The 18,474-nt window shown below is 37.9% G+C and overlaps 1 protein-coding gene and 1 pseudogene across 1 annotated transcript; one reads left to right on the forward strand and one right to left on the reverse strand.

Annotated features, from left to right (window-relative positions):
• Window positions 1-231: 231 nt before the first annotated feature.
• Window positions 232-1,494, forward strand: LOC133332968 (alanine--glyoxylate aminotransferase 2-like; annotated as a pseudogene).
• Window positions 1,495-5,442: 3,948 nt separating this feature from the next.
• LOC133332967 (putative vitellogenin receptor) lies at window positions 5,443-17,974 on the reverse strand. The gene is given in 11 exon segments (XM_061541331.1): window positions 5,443-5,583; window positions 5,862-6,955; window positions 7,303-7,374; window positions 7,377-8,321; window positions 8,599-8,868; window positions 8,932-9,743; window positions 9,823-9,967; window positions 11,700-12,602; window positions 12,661-13,305; window positions 13,545-13,967; window positions 17,821-17,974. Coding segments are annotated over 11 exon segments (5,604 nt in total).
• Between the last annotated feature and the right edge of the window lie 500 nt (window positions 17,975-18,474).

The following is an 18,474-nucleotide window of genomic DNA, read 5'->3' on the forward strand; positions in this document are numbered from 1 at the left end:
AGTTAAAAACTTGGTCATAGAAAATGTTCAATATAAGTCCGTCCATTGCTTCCACACAAAAGTCACCCGTAATGTATGTTCAAGGTCTTAGCCGAATTTTCCAACCTGAGTTTGTACCTAGGAGATCTCTCTCCCTCTCTCTCAATTTCCTCATTTTCTTTAAATTCACAAAAATGTTCAATAAAAAAATGAACCTTTTTCCTTTATTAATTATTACCGTCTTTGCTGTTCCTTACAGTGGGCCACTGTCATCCCAAGGTGGTGCGGGCCGGTTGCTTGCAAATGGCCACAATTTCTACCAATAATCGTTTTCTACACGACGAATTGGTGCAGTGTGCCAAAACGTTGACCAGTAAAATGCCGGGACAATTGTCGGTATGTTTCTTTGTCAATTCGGGTTCGGAGGCCAATGATTTGGCATTACGTTTGACACGGAACTATACCAAACGTCAGGATATTATTACATTGGACCAGTAAGTATTTGACAAAAAGGTATTCTTTGACTTTTTACTAAATAACATATTCCTTCCCCTTTTTTCCCTTTAGTGCCTATCACGGTCACTTGACATCGGTAATGGAAATTTCCCCCTATAAATTTAATCAACCCGGTGGTGATCCAAAACCTGATTATGTCCACGTTGCTCCCTGCCCCGACGTGTATGGTGGCAAATATAAGGATAAAGATTACCCTAATGCTGATATGGCTGAAATCTACACGAAACCCATACGTGATATTTGTGAACAGTTGAAGGCTCAAGGTAAAGGTGTGGCGGGTTTCATTGCCGAGTCGCTGCAAAGTTGTGGTGGTCAGATTATACCTCCTGAAGGCTATTTTAAGGCTGCCTATGATATTGTTCGCGAAGCGGGTGGTGTTTGCATCGCCGATGAGGTGCAGGTTGGTTTTGGTCGTGTCGGCAGCCATTATTGGGCCTTTGAAACGCAGGGTGTTATACCCGACATTGTATGCGTTGCCAAGCCCATGGGTAATGGTCATCCAGTTGGTGCTGTGGTCACAACTCCAGAAATTGCCGAAGCATTTTATAACACCGGTGTGGCATATTTCAATACCTATGGTGGTAATCCCGTGTCGTGTGCCATTGCCAATGCCGTGATGCGTGTCATCGAAGAGGAGGGTCTACAGGAAAATGCCCGCATTGTGGGTGATTATTTGCTCCAGCAATGTCGTGAACTTAAATATGAATTTGAGATCATCGGTGATGTTCGTGGTGTGGGCCTCTTTGTTGGCGTCGAGTTGGTCAAAGATCGTGATAGATCAAACTAAAGCCTCCCATGTGCTTCAGTCAAAAGAATGCCGATGAATTCCTGTTGGCATTCCGTGAATCTCTGTCATTTTTGGAGAAACAAAGAAATGGCGACCAATTGCCAGCCAGCAATGCTGTCAATTCGAATTCCAACACTGCCAATGCTGAGAGTATGGCAAGTAAGACGCAGATATTTGAACGCCAGGAACGTTTGATTAAATCAGTTTAGGAATGTAGGAAAATTTCTTTAGCTTTGTAAGGTGTATTTTATAAATTAGTTCTAATTTTTTTTTTATTTCAAAAATTTTACTTTTTTGTTTTCTTTTTCTGATTTTTTGTTATTCTAAGTTTCCAATGTAATTCTCAATATGCAAAATTTTTTTAGTAAATCACTATATGAACCTTAAAATCATTGTATGTATATTTAGTTCTAGTATCTAGAATATGCTTTTTGTTAGTAATATTTTGTATTTTTTTGTTTTGTTTTAGAGATTTTTTGTTTTGTTATACAAGTTTAGCTTAAGCCAAAAAAATAATTCAGAATTGTTATTGCAAGTTAAAAACAAATTGTTACAAGGTTTATAATAATCATTGAAATTGTGAGAAGCAATAATAAATATGCTACTAAAGCATTAGTAAGTATATCAATGTTTCATTGGAATAGGTTCCGTTTCCGGGTTCTTATATGGAGAAACACCCCTGCAGGAAATGTTCAATATGGAAATATGTTTTGCTATAGCTCCAAAATATAGGCCAATTCGGTATTTTGATATTTTTCGCTCAATTTCACCAAACTAAGTGGATCCAATTTTGTATTCCAGGTTTTCAAAGGGTGAAAACCTATTTTACAGAAAATGTTCGTCATAGTTCCATGTTCTCACGTAAATTCCATTTAGAAATTCCGCACATTTTCGGTAGTTGGAAGATCTTAACCTCATTTTTCAAGAGACTGGAATTTCGTATTCGTCTGTCCGTCCATGTATTTTTGTTAACAAAGTACAGGTCGCAATTGTGATCCGATTTGGATGAACTTTGGCACAGTTCACGTATTTGGCCCAAGGGCGAACCCTATTGAAATTGGGAAAAATCGGTTCAAATTTAGATATAGCTCCCATATATATTTTTTTATGTAAATGGTGCACCAAAGTCCCTATATATCCTTCGATTTGCATGAAATGTGGCACAGCATTCTGAATTAAACCTAGAACGACGTGTGTAAAAGTTCCTGAAAATCGGTTCAGATTTAGATAAAGCTCCCATATATATATTCGTCCGATTTTAGGTATATAGTGCACCAATGTCCCTATATATCCTTCGATTTACACGAAATTTGGCACAGCGTACAGAATTAATTCTAGAACGAAATGGTGTAAATTTCGTGAAAATCGGTTCAAATTTAGATATAGCTTCCATATATATTTTCACCCCATTTTAGGTAAATAGTGAACCAAAGTCCCTATATATCCTTCGATTTGCACGTAATTTGGCATATCATTCTGAATTAAGCCTAGAACGAAGTGTGTTAAATTTCCTGAAAATCGGTTGAGATTTAGATATAACTCCCATATGTATTTTCGTCCGATTTTATGTAAATGGTGCACCAAAGTCCCTATATATCCTTCGATTTGCACGAAATTTGGCTTAGCATTCTGAATTAAGCCTAGAAAGATGTGTTAAATTTCCTGAAAATCGGTTGAGATTTAGATATAACTCCCATATATATTTTCGTCCGATATTAGGTAAATAGTGCACCAAAGTCCCTATATATCCTTCGATTTGCACGAAATTTGGAATTATAAGTAAATGAAGAGTTCAAAATGTGTCCGAATGCAAAAAACATACTGAAATAAGTGTAACCTAACATGTGACAAATTTCGATGAAATCGGTTAAATTTGGATATTTTGCTTTAAAAGCTGACCAAAATAGGTTGCGGAATGAAATGTTTTATTTAATGTTGATGGTCCTTCAAAAATGTGACTTCTGTTAGGATTCCATTTGTTGAATATACCCAAAGTGGTGAAGGGTATCATATAGTCGGCCATGTCCGACTTTACCTCTTTCCTTACTGGTTTATTTTAATCGAATTGGCAGCGATTTAATTTCCTCCAAAATACAGAATTTTTCAATTAAATTGACTGAAATTATATGGCTTTTGTAATCAATGTGTCGAAATTTTTTATACCCTCTACCATAGTTTGGAGGGAATATTAAGTTTTGTTTTTCCGTTTGTAACTAATCGAAATAATAATTTCCGACCATATAAAGTATATATATATATATGCTTGATCAGGGAAAAATTCTATGATAGTGTAAAATAATATGACAAAACATGTCCGTCCGTCAGTTTTCAGTATTTTGAGGTTCTTGAGATCGTTTTTCATAGAGTTCTTATTGGGTACCAAAATATCTCCACTAAAATTATAAATATAGGTCCAGTTTTTCTGTTAGCCCCCATATAACGGTACCTTAAATTTTCAGTATTTGGAGGGTTTTGAATACGTTTTTACAGAAATTTCTATAATTCAGTACTTTGAGTTTTTTATCTTCACTAAAAATTAGAAGTGTAGGTCAATTTTGTCGGCTACCCCCTATATAAGGGTACCTCCCAATTTTCGGTATTTTGGGGTTCCTGAACGTGTTTTCCAACCGAATTCGATGTAATTCGGTATTTTGGGAGATGACTATTGACTCATGTTTCAGTATAGCCCCCGTATATCGGAACCCCCAATATTCGGTATTTTGGACAGCGATTTGGGTTATCATTGAATAACACATATCCGTACCAAAAATGATTAACATTGACCCAAGTTTCAGGTTACTCCCCATATAACGGTACCCCCGAAATGCGGTATTTTTGGGACTTTGGAAACGTTTTCAAACGAATTTGGTGTTATTTGGTATTTTGGGTTCTCAGTGTATAACTCATCTCCGTACCAAAAATTATACAAATTGACACAAGTTTTAGGGTATCCCCCATATAATGGTACACCCAAATACTCAATATTTTTGACACGTTTCCCAATCAAACTGGCTGCAATTTGGCATTTTTGGTTCTCATCGTATAGCACATCTCCGTACCAAAAATTATTAGTAGTGACTCAAGTTTCAGAATAGCCCCTTTATAACTGTAACCCCAGTATCCTGTATTTTGGACACTTTTTCAACCGAATTGGATTTAATTTTGTTTTTTGGGTTCTCATTGTGTAGCACATTTCCGTCTAAAATCGTTTAATATTGACCCACGGTTAAGGATAGCCCCCATAATATGGTGCCCCCCCAATATGGGATTTGTAATTTGGTATTTTGGGTTCTTTAACGGTATCACCTCATACCCTAACTAAAAATTATTAATATTGACCCAAGTCGGTATTTTAAGCATTTTGAACACGTTTCCAACCAAATTGGATGTAATAAATTTCACTGCCAAAAAATATCAATATTGATCTCTGTTTTAATTTAGCCCCATAGTCCAGGGGGCTACCTTTACCCCCTAATATATATTTTCAGAATTTCAACCATATTTTTCTCACCTCTTTTTCGGTATATTCAAGATCCTGTCATGACTAATTTCTTATTAAAAATTACCAATGATAAGGCATTTCCCCATTTCTGGCATATGTTTTACACTGAGTTGGATCTATTCATGGGCTGTCAAAAGAAGTCCACATTTCTTTGTATGGGAGCTTATACAAAGATCCTCCGTCATATTCGTTATATTCAGGGTCTTATCCAAATTTTCCAATTTTAGTGTCAATTCTTTGGTATTTCGTTTTCTAGTAACAGCAATTTATCATGGCGTCTATCCTGTATAAAAGTCTCTATCGATTTTTAAATATGAACATCATGATCATGGTTATTAAAATTTTGAACTTAACAGCATTTTTACCTGTTCATTGCTAACGGTCCCTCTTCATTATGAAAGAAAATATCCGATCTTAACTTTTTTAATAAATAAATGAATAATTTATTGGAAGAAAAAATATAGGGGCTCAAAATAGGAGAACAACTTTTAAATACCTTAACTTTAACATGCAGGATATACAAATAAAAAATATACATATTATACAAAATAATTTAAAAAAAATATACAAATATTTTACATGCGTATAACATAATGTGTTTTCACTTGTGACAAATAAAACATTGCATTTAACAATAATAAATTAAATTTATATTCATCTAGGGTACCAGCCTGGCTCTCGCATCATTGTCATAATCTCCCACTGTTCGGGTGATATCATTGTCGGGCTCTTCAACCATGATATTTGGTACAAGGGCGAGGGGTTGTCTACTCTTTTCCATGGTGCAAATTTCCTGAGGCTGTAAAAGTGAAATTTGTTAATAAAGGTTCCTGTTGTTGTTTTTTTTGATATTAAGATTTTGGAAATGGTGTATAATAAAGGAAGCCAGTTGGCTGACGAAAAAGGTAGATGGTATTTATGATTTCCAAAAACACGTTTGACCTATAACACTACCACTAAAAAGCCTACTTAAATATTGATAAGCAATAAAAAAAATTCACAATAAAACCAATTATTGAAAATGTTCCCCATATCTGGTAGCCATTCCACCTCCCATGCTGATGTTACCCCACCTACCTTGGCCGTTTCCAAGAGAATTTCCGTATTATTGTTGGACGATGATCCGCGTAGAAATTTCTGAATTTGCGACGCAAAGTACATCCGGTCATTGTCCTCATCGAACGATGCTGTTGTCGTTCCCGTCGAACTTCCCGTTCCGCTGCTGATGAGCCCACTGTCCAAGGTCGAGGTCTTGGCACTTCTCTGATGTGGCAACAGTGACGACAAAGGATTCTGGAATTGCAGGTTACGAATAAAATCACGTTGACCCTGCTGTTTGCGACGATAATACAAATACCCCAAACCACAAACTGTTAATGCAGCTGCCAGCAGCATAAGCACAACAAAGAGTACAACATGTGAGGAACTCTCATCTTCATCCATTGCGGAGGAACGATTTCTTAGCAGAGCACTTGAAGAAATTTCATTACTCGATTCGCAATATTTACTCTCACTGACTATGGAATCACCGCACATACATTCATAGCTGAATTCCGTTTGGACACACATGCCACGACATTTGGCCATGCTGCAAGGATTTCTATTCATCGGTTGCCTGGAGATGCCATCCACCAAAATATCCTCGGCATTGAGAATATTCAAGTTGAATGCCTTGCACGATTTCGATCCATACACATAACAGCGTACCGCCTCACGGGCACCCATATTTACAATGAACACCTGATTTTCATACCATGTCAAGCCGGATGGATGCATAACCACATTTCCCTTTTGTATTAGGGTTATGGGGGTACGGCTAGAACCCGATCCATAGTTAATAGCCTGTAGAGTTTTACTTAATGATTCGGTGAAGTAGAGAATTTTCTTGTAGGGATCACAGGCCAGTGTGGTAACAAAGGTCATCTCTTTATTGAGCAGATAATCACGTTTACCACCGCCATCTAAACTTGTGCTGGCAATGCGTGATCGATGACTGCCAAAGGCTTGTCCCTGCATTATGACAAAAAACATTCTCCGATTGTAGGCATCTACGGTGAGGGTTTTTATTGTTTCCCTGGGTTGAACTTTAATTACGGCACCGCACATTTTCGCCGCGAACGAACAAACTTCTATTTGATATTGTGCCGTGCGACTGATGACATAAACATTGCCTGCATATGAAAGGATGAAAGGGTTATAAATTCGAGTGTATAGCTTAGAAAACGGAGACTATAGATGTAAAATTTCTTCTATAGATGGAATATTTCTTCTACAGATAGATAGAAGACCTCTTCTACATATAGAATACCTCTTCTACATATAGAAGACCTCTTCTACATATAGAAGACCTCTTCTACAGATAGAAGACCTCTTCTACAGATAGAAGACCTCTTCTACAGATAGAAGACATCTTCTGAAGGTAAAAGTCCTATTCTATAGATAGAAGAAATTTTAGAACTTCAAATATATCTACAAAACATCTATTTCAAATCTACTTTGAGAATTTGTGATTACTCACCCGTTATCCAATCGACAGCAACTTTACTTGGCATCTGAACTTCCAAGGCCGCCTTGATCGCACCACTATCAAATATCCATTGCGTGTACGTATATTTATATCAAATCCCGTAACTTTCGAATCATTCGCTTTCCAGGCTACCTTTAAAACAATCGGCTGTTCCGTCATGCTGCGTACCTCATCAAAGGTGGTGAATAGTAATGACCTCTCACTTTCAATCGATTTACATGAAGTCTTATCAGGACGCATCATAAAATCAGGAAAACATGAACAACGATACGAACCCATAGTGTTTTCACACAGCTGGGCGCATGGATCCAAATCTTCACATTCATTGATATCGACACAGGTGCGATGATCAGCATCAAGTTTATAGCCACTGAAACAGGAACAAACCGCACCCGATGGTGTGGGTCGGCATTTATTTTGACAAACCGGATGACCAGCTTGAGGATCACAGGCCGTTTTGCACAGTGGGCCTTCATCGGCACCCGTATCACAATCTTCAAAGCCATTACAGACCCTAGACTCATCGACACATTGGTTATCTTTACAATCGAACATTTTCGGACCACAAGCCATTTCATGGGTATGTTTGGCATTGGTGGTGTGATTCCACGCCCCACGATGCTCACAATTCTCCTCGTCGGAACCATCGGCACAATCTTTCTCATGATCACAACGGAATTCGTTGCGAATGCATTCTTTCGAAGTTTTACAATGGAATTCGTAAATACTGCAAATATTACCACAATCAACTTCGTCTTCTCCGCGTGGACATTCGGCAGACCCGTTGCATTTGGCTGACATATCAAGGCAAATATTGGGATCACTAGGACACTCAAACATGGGAACGCGATCATCACCGCAAGACATTTTACGTTTTTTACCCGCCGACATATCACAATTCATTTCGTCCGAAGTATCGCCACAATCATTGTTGCCATCACAGACCAGACGACGATCGATACACTGGCCCAAAAGGCATTTGTGCATGTTCGTGGGACATTCTCGAATGCCTGCAAGAAAATAAGAATAATTTCAATAGCTGAAAATATTAAAAGACAAGAAAAGCGATGTGAATTTGGGTCAGGTCGAAATTTTATGGCTACATCGATTGGAAAATCCGACTGAAACTGTTGCAAAAGCTACGACAAAATTCATGTCTCTTATACCCTTGAAATCTGTCCAATTGTATTGCCTTTTAAATGCCCAATCGAGAGGCAACACTTTTAGAAGTGGTCGCGACATTGCCATTCAAATACGTAGGCGATTTTTAGCCTCTTCTCCACTTACCACATTTGTCATGTTCGTCGGAACCATCTTTACAATCAATTTTTCCATCGCATTCCCAACTTTTCGCCAAACAAGTGCCGGAATTGCATTGGAACATATCGGGGCCACAAATGCGCCTTGGACTGGTAACATCTTTGCCACGGGCCAGTCGGCAATCTGCCTCATCTGAATTATCGCCACAATCGTTGAAGCCGTCACACATGACACTGAAGTCAACGCAGTTGCCATTGTCGCAGACATGTTGGTGGCGGTGACAGAATTTGGATTTATCTAAAAAAATCAAATATTAATTTCCAAATCAAAAACAAAAATCGAAAACCCTGACAATCTTACCGAATTTCTCACAGTGCTCCTCATCGGAACCATCCGAACATTGTTTTTTACCATCACAACGTTGATCACCGTCCACACACTGCTCTCCATTGTGGCATCTAAACTCTCCTATGGAACAAATAACTTGCGGTTTATGCCCCTTGCCATTTTCACAATTCTCTTCGTCCGAACCATCGGGACAATCTTTGCGGCCATTACATTTTCTCGACATTGTCAAACATTCACCCGATTTACAACGGAATTCACAATCCAAAGCTTCAATGCACGTCCGATTGGTGGCATCGCGAAATACCAAACCGGCAGGACAAAGACAACCCGAGGCAAATTTCCCCAATGTCACACAGATGTGGGAACAACCACCATTCCAATGTTGACATGGATGATCGACAACAATTGGCGATGAACTTGCCAAAATGGGTATTCTCACGGGCAGGGAAACGGTACTATACAATTCTCGATTAACTTCGATATCGAATCGTTTCAATGGACCCATATTACTCTTATGTGTCCAATGGATAATATTTGAATTTAATTCTGTCCAGAAAAGATCTTCATCAACGATGGCTATCGAATAGGGACGTTTAAGCCGACCACGAAAAGTGTAGGCCCTTAAATTACGATAATCCGAAAATGAAATGCGTCCGAAATCACTGTCGGACCAATAGAGGGTTTTTGTCTCAAAATCTGTTGCAAATCGTATATCATCATCACCCAATTCATCTTCGAAGGCATGGGTGTGTTCGCCTTGACCGCTAAGAGATTTTTGATCGATATGAACATGCCGCCGGGATCTTAACGCAATAAACATGATGCTATTGAAGATAGAATATAATGAAGATCGAATTATTTTGGCATGTATGTAGATCCAATTTTTGTTTCAGATGTACTTACCCATCATCTGGTATTACCGCCAATCCAATGGGTACCTCTATGCCCGAGAAAAATGATACAATGGCTCGTTGTTTGGTTTGCAGAGAGAAAACTTCAACAACATGTCTCTCCGAATCACTCCAGTATAAGCAATAAGACAGGTGATCTGTAATATTAGAAACCAGTAAGGAAAGTAGTAAAGTCGGACTGGGCCTTCACCACTTTGGGTATATTCTACATATGTATCCTAACAGACGTCGCCTTTTCGAACGAACATTGACATGAAATTGAATGAATAGGTCGTAATTATATATGGAAGCTATGCTATATCTAAATCTGAACCGATTTCAAGGAAACTTGTTAGAGATTAATTTATATGCATGTCTGTAGGTTGTGTCAAAAGGCCTAGCTATGTGTCTTTAGTGCAGCATTTACCTAAAATCAGGCGAATGTATATGTAAAGCTGAACCGTAATTCTAGACTCAGTTCAGTGCGCTATAGCAAATTTCCTTCAAATTGAAGTAAATATAGTGGCTTTGGTACACTATTTACATATGGGAGCTATATCTAAATCTGAACCAATTTTCACGAAACTTAGCACACATCATTCTACACTTTATTCAGTGCGCTATACCAAAATTCGTGCAAATCGAAAGATATATAGGGATTTTGATGCCCCATTTACCTGAAATCGGACGAAAATATATATGGGAGCTATATCGAAATCTGACCCGATTTTCTCGAAACTTGACACACGTCATTCTAGACTCAATTCAGTACACTATGCAAAATTTCGTGCAAATCGAAAGACATATAGGGACTTTGGTGCACCTTTCACATAAAATGAGACGAAAATTTATATTGGAGTTATACTTATATCTGAACCGATTTTCACGAAACTTAGCACACATCATTCTGGACCTAATTCAGCACCCTATGCCAAAAATCGTGCAAATCGAATGGTATATAGGGTCTTTGGTGCATCATTTACATAAAATCAGACGACAATATATATTGGAGCTATACCTATATCTGAACCGATTTTCACGAAACACATCATTCTGGACCTAATCCAGCACTCTATGCCAAAAATCGTGCAAATCGAAAGGAATTTAGGGACTTTGGTGCACCATTTACATAAAATCGGACGAAATTATATATAGGATCTATATCTGATCCGATTTTCACGAAACTTAACAAACGTCACTCTAGATTTACTTCAGTACTCTGTGCGAAATTTCGTGCAAATCGATAGATAGATATATAGGGACTTTGGTGCACCATTTACATTAAATCGGAAGAAAATATATATGGGAGCTATATCTAAATCGGAACCGATTTTCTCGAAACTTGACACACGTCAATCTAGACTCAATTCAGTACACTATGCACAATTTCGTGCAAATCGAAAGATATATAGAAACTTTGGCGCACCATTTACATTAAATCGGACGAAACTATATATGTGGGAGGTATATGTAAATCGGAACCGATTACAACAAAACTTGACATATATCAATCTAGACCTAATTCAGTACCCTGTGCAAAATTTTGTCTCAATCGGACCAATATTGACAGTATGGTGTTCCATTGACATAAAATTGGACGAAACTATATATTTGAGCTATATCTAAATCTGAACCGATTTGGTCCAATATTAATAGGGTTCCTCCTTGGGCCAAATAAGTGACATATGCCAAATTTCATCCATATTGGATCATAAATGCGATCTGCACGTTGTTCACAAAAATACATGAACAGATCGACTCAGAATGTGATTCTATGCATATTCTCAAAAGGAACCATGGGTCTATATCGATTGCTTTCGCCTGTTACAGACATATGCACAAGGATATAATACCCTGTACCACAGTGTGGTGAAGGGTATAATAACTTACCAAATGCCAAACCGGTAATATTTCCCAAATTCGCTCGCACCAATTTCGATAAATATTGACCCTGTATATTAAATTCACCAATTACATGCTGATAATTATCGGCAATGAAGACCGTATTATTTATATTATTATAGGCCATTTCATGTATAAAAAAATCCAAATGATGTGTAGCCGATACCGTGTGCCGACCAAATGTTGTGTGCTCCATTTCGACGAGATTATTACGAACACCTAAAAATAGCCTCTGTTTCTTATGGGTCTTAATGCAACGCATACGATCCGGTCCCAATTGCATGCCGTCGGGACAAGCACAACTGTAGCTATTCTTTTCCGCCAGCAGGCATAAATGAGAGCATCGAGCCTGTTCACAGGCATGGGCGATTTTCTTCTGCTTCGACGAATGATAAATGTGAACGGCATAAATGGTACGATCTTTGGTAATAATTGAGTGATCTTTGCCGGTGAATTTATTACATGAGTGTATGGACTTGGTACCCCAGTCGGACCAATAAAGTTTATCTTCAAATATGGCCAAACCATAGGGATGTTTGAGAATGTCTTCTAACACGGTGCGACGATCTTGACCATCTGAGCGTACACTTTCAATGGTCGCCAGCTTGGCATCCACCCAATAGACTCGATCATTGTACATGTCCAAGGCGACACCATTGGGCCAATGGATTTTATCGGTTACTAGGCGTATGGAATTTCTGCCATCCATGGAGGCACGAGCGATCATTGGTATTACACCCCAATCGGACCAAAAGATTTGGGAGCGTTGTGGCCACAAGGCTACGCCACGCGGTTGATGAACATCATCGGTGACCAGGACAGTGCAGTAGCGGCCATCATTTGAGCAGACCGCAATGTGATGCATAACATTATCCGAGAAATAAATGTTGCCTGGAATTCCAAATAATTTAAGTCATCCCCTTATAAAAAAGTGACCACCTCTACTTACCAGTTAACCAGTCTACTGCCAAATCTTCGGGAGCATCTAAACCGGATGTCAGTAGCACCTCCTGCTGACTACCATCCGGATTTGCCTTGACAATACTTTCACCTTCATTTTGTATATTGGTCCAGTAGATATGCTCACCATTGTATGACACACCAATCACTTTAGTCAGATTCTTAGCCACTGTATAGACACGTCGTGAACGCAAATTGACACCCATCACGGTCACTTGTGTCGTATACAGTAGTAAAGCCTCTTCACCGATAGCTTCGCAAGTTCGATTGTCCTCCTTTAGAGCATAACCTTCATCACATTGGCAGCGATAACTACCCAAGGTGTTGACACACATTTGACTACAAACACCAAATTGTTCGACACACTCATCTACATCTACACAAATATCCTGCGCCAGTGAATGTTTAAAACCTTTGGGACACACGCATGTGGCTCCCGTTTGTGGCATCATTTTACAGGTAGCAGCCGGTGGACATTTTTTGGTCGCACAATTGTTGGCTGTTTGATTGCAACGGAATGATTCATCGGTACGATCGGGGCAATCTATGTCACCATTACAGGCCTTACCCAGGGGTATGCAGGTGATATTATTGCTACACAAAAATTTATCCATTTCGGGAGTGCAGTTTTCGGCTGAAAAACGAAAAATACGAACGACTTGAGAGAGGACTTCGGTATATTAGGGGGACTTCTACATAGAGGCCAATAAAAAAACATAAAGATGTTTTGAAAATGTTCGGGAAATACATTTTTCCATTTACCAGGAATCCGAATTACCGTCACTTGGTGAAAAAATTTTGCAAAAAATATTTAAAAATATCGTTTTTTTCGCCCTCCAAGAATCCACCATGAAACATTTTGCCGCAACTTACCACAATTTTTCTCATCGCTACCGTCGCCACAATCATCAATGCCATCACATATCCATTTCTTTCGTTCCAGGCAGCGTTTATTTGCACAAAAGAAACCCGTACAACTTGCCTGGGCACGTATACAACCATCTACTTCATCCGAATCATCTACACAATCCGCCTTACCATCACACATAAAATTATACGGAATACATAATTTATCCGATTTACAAGTGTATTCGAATTGTGTACAATTTCGATGTAGGGTCAACCAACCACCGATACCAAAATCGGATGCACCGCTACGTTCATGATGTGCACAATGTTGTTCATCTTCACCGCCGGGACAATTTTCAACATCATTGCACAGGAGATCGGACGACAGGCAGGGGCCGTTCGGCAGTTTGCATTGGAACCAATTGGGTTTACGGCACATTTTATAATCTGTAAAAATTGGAAGACATGTGGAGAAAATTTATTTGGAATAATATCAATATTCAGGATTAATTTGTAAGGTGGTAGACGATAAAGTTTTCAGTTCATTCGTATAATAAAATAAAATGCATCGATATAAGGTAGTATGTTTGATCGGTCCTAACGTTGAATAACATCTACTATAGGGATAAACAACTTTCAGAAGAAATCCATTTTAGGATGCCAGTTAAGGGGATGCTCAAAATAGGTTAATATTTGTTTAGATGCGGACTGATATTCCCTATGAGATGCCCGTGTAACTAAATTTATTTCCATACAAAAAACCTTTCAAACCCAAATGTCTATTGTAACAAAGCGAAGAACTTAGCTGACCAACGACATAAACTGCATGAGAATTTCGCTGGTGCCTCACTTCGAGGTTAACAAGGCATTTACAAACAATTCCATACCTTTCCCACTGTTGTGTGTTGTCACATCGCGACAAATGCACACAACGACTTTGTTGGTGTTGCTGGTATACAGCAACAAACCAAACAGTTTAACCGAGCCTGCGTCTACAACTTCAGTAGTGTTGGCGGTTTATTTGGGATACCATTTTATTTCCGATAACATTGAGAACCTCTCTTCCAGCAATAATAGAAAATTGCAACGAAAAATGTGACTAAACCTTCGGAGCAGAATCGGTATGACATCAAACATTCTCAAGAGGTTTAAAATATCAAAAGTCGGGTCACCATAATTGAGGGTAAAATTTTAAGACATAATCTCATATAACGTCACCCCGACTTTCCTACATTTTGACAATAATGGAATCGTTTTCCTATCGAAATTTTTGCAATATATGTTGAGTATTTTTGAGACTGTGAGACTGTCTGTTAATCGATATTTTCCCGAGTCTGTTTGGGTAGTAATCTACATATTCGTAATGATTTTAGAAAAAAATCCTAACAGAAGTGAGTTACAAAGTCTCCATGAAAAAAAAATTGTAGTTATATATTCATTCGATTTACTATGCTCTCTATTCCCAAGTGGGCTTTGAAACTTCATTGGGGTATTCCTTTGTTGGAGGGTATAAACTGTTCGGCCCTGCTGAACTTATTTCGAATGTTTTCATTGAGAAACTGCGTACTTCCCAAGATCAAGGGCCTCAAATGCGGAATATTTCCTTACATCTTTTGGGGTTCTATTAAAGGTGGCGGTACCATTCGGTAGTTTGAAGTGGATGTTATTTGGTTTCATGGAGTTTTGGTAGACGATATACAATTATTCAGAATATTATGAATATAGGCCCATGTTTTGGCACTGGCCCAGTAAACTGGTCTCGACCCTTTTTCGTCATTTTGAAGGTTTTGGACTCATTTTCTGTAATATGACATTCTGCATGCTGACAAACATCTATGCAGAAAATTATCGAAATAGGTCTACATTTTAATAAATCCCTATTAAAATCAGTAAGGAAAGTTCAAAAGTCGGATAGGGTCGACTATATGATACCCCTCACCACTTTGGGTACATACAAAATATATCCATAAGTACAATATCCTTTAGGTTATACTAATTTCAGTACAATTTTGTGCCAATCAACCTAGCTCTGGGCTTTTGGTGCACCATTTACTTAAAATTGGACGAAACTATTTGAGCAATATTTGAGCAGATTTCAACGAAACTTTCCACAGTTTCGATTATACTAACTACAGTACGATTTCTCCCAATTTCAATAGGGTTCGTCCTAGGGTAAAATTTCATCCAATTCGGATCATAAATGCGACCTGAATCTTGTCTACAATTTAACACGGACAGATAGTCCCGGACAGACATGCATAGATCGACTCGGAAAGTGATTCTATGCATAATCACAAAAGGATCCATGAATCTATCTGGTTTCCTTTGATCTACATTTGGAATATTTCGAAGTGGTTTGTCACATTTTTCCATAAAAACGTGATTGGGATTTGGCATTCGGGGTTCTTGGAACGCACGCAGAAAATTATCAATATAAGTCCATATATTGACATATTACATTTTAAAACCACGACCTCATTTCCAATATCCAAAGGGTTTTGCCACATTTTCCTAAAGAAAAAGTGATGGCATTCTGGGTTCTTTGAGGGCGAAAACCATTTTATTCAGAGTATATTCGATGTTTCGACATAGTCCACCCATATATTATTTTCGTTATTTTGAAGGTTTTAGCCGCATAAACGGATTCTTAGAGGCTTCAAAAAGTTTTAGCAGAATATTTTATGTATACCGGTCCCATTTTCGGAATTTTTAAGACTTTAGTCGTACTTTCCATAATATGTGGCAATAAATTTACATTTTGATTTCTTGGTGAGGGGACATATTTATTTTTGAAGGACTATTTCGATATAGATTCATAGATTTTGACATATTTAGCATTTCCTATTTCAGGTATATTAAATACTTCATCCCGGTAGATCATGTTGTTAAGAGCCCCCATACAAAGGTCTCTCATAATTTTCGTTAAGTAAAAGTTCCTGCTCAGTTTCCAACCCGAGTGTCTGTATTTGGGTGTTTTATTTTGTATCCTGACCTTTTTATGAACACATACACATGAGGAAGGAAATACAATTCAATTTCCACCTCCACCATAGTGTGGAGAGTATACTAATTTTGTTTTTCCGTTTGTAACTCATCGAAATAATCATTTCCGATTCTATAAAGTATGTATACTCTTGATCAGCGTAAAATTCTATGACAATCTAAGCATGTAAAAATTGTGAATAGTATCTTTTGTCTGCAGGCAGGTTAAGTTCGAAGATGGGCTATATCGATCCATGAGCGCGTTTTTCAATCGAATTCGCTGAAATTTGGTACATTGAGTTCTTATTGAGTAGCAAATTTCTCAACTAAAAATTATAAATATAGGTCCACCTTTTCTGGTAATCCCCATATGACGGTACCCCCAATGTTCAGTTTTTTCACGGTTTTACCGCATTTTTCGTCCGAATTAGTTGTTATGTAGTTCTTAGAGAGTTATAAATATAGGTAAATTTTTTCGGTTAGCGCCCATATAAGGGCAGCCTCCAATTTTCGGTAACAATTTTGGCATCTCACTCATATAATGATACCTCCTGAAGGAAAGTATTGAGATGCAAAACTAAAATTTCGGGTTGAGCTATATCGGCCCTATGTTGGGTATAGCCCTTTATATCATGACAACCCCAAAAATTCGCTCATTCCTGCACTATGTAATCATTATTTGTTCCCCTTTAGGCATAGCCACATATAACTTCGGGCAAACTTGAATTTTTTAGGGTACCAAATTTCATCCAAATCGGATCCTAAATGTGACCCGTACTTTGTTCACAAGAATACATGACAGACGGACGGACATACATAAATCAACTCAGAAAGTGACTCTATGCGTATTCTCAAAAGGAACCATGTGTCTATCTCGCCTCCTTTTACCCGTTACAAACATATACATAATACCCTGTACCGCAGTGTGGTGTGAAGTATATAGACATTTTACTTCATTTTCAATATTTCGAAGGGTCTTTTCGGAAGATTTTCAATATAGGACCCCGTTTTTAAGTGCTCCTATACACAGGTCCCGTTTACTTTTCGATATTGTTATAAATATTTTCATTGGACAAAGTTTATGTAAGGGTACCGGTGACATTTCCGAAGCACATATCTTGGTAGCCATACCTTCAAAAAATAAATACATTGTTGTAATTATGACTTCAAGTGGCCATACCCACATTTCTAGCCACATGAATTGACCTCCATATATCCAGAAATATGGATTTCTGCAAAAAATTATATTGGTGTAATCAAGTACCAGCGATCGGGCCCTACCCTTAACTTTTTTTTAAAAAAAATAAAAAAAACTTACCACAATCAATTTCATCTGAATTATCGGAACAATCAAAGCGGCCATCACACATTTTCGTTTTTAGAATGCAACGACCATCTTTGCAGGCAAATTGATCCACATCACATGGTCCTCTGGCATCAGCATTCGAAATCAATTGCAAAAGTACACACATGACAAATATACACAACGATCGATGACATACAAATTTGCTACCAACATTTCGGGCGGCAGAGAATTCATTAACATTGCCAAATTTCTTGCGAACATTGTATAACGGACGTTGTAAAATACAAGCCCTATGGATGAGACACATTTCGATTTTTTTTGTTATCCAACAATTATTTTTTTAGGTTATGTATCACAATTATTCATTCGCACTTACATTCGCTTAAAATTTATAATGTTTTATTATTCAGATTTTAATAAATTAACAAACAATTTACTTGACAATAAATAATAATTTAACAAAAATGAGATAATTTATTTTTTACAAATTTTGTAGCACACTACAATTAAATTACAATAACAAATACACTTCTGTTTGCCAAACCGTATAGTGCGCGCAAAAATATTTTTTTGCAAGCACTAATAGCCTGACTTCAACTGAACAATCAATTAAACGAAATTTGCCAAAGAAGACAACTCGAAATCAACTCCGTCTGTTTGCTATCT

This window comes from Musca vetustissima, unplaced genomic scaffold (assembly GCF_032173495.1).
Source record: "Musca vetustissima isolate MV318-11 ecotype Yass unplaced genomic scaffold, APGP_CSIRO_Mvet_v1 utg10790, whole genome shotgun sequence".
NCBI lineage: Eukaryota > Metazoa > Arthropoda > Insecta > Diptera > Muscidae > Musca > Musca vetustissima.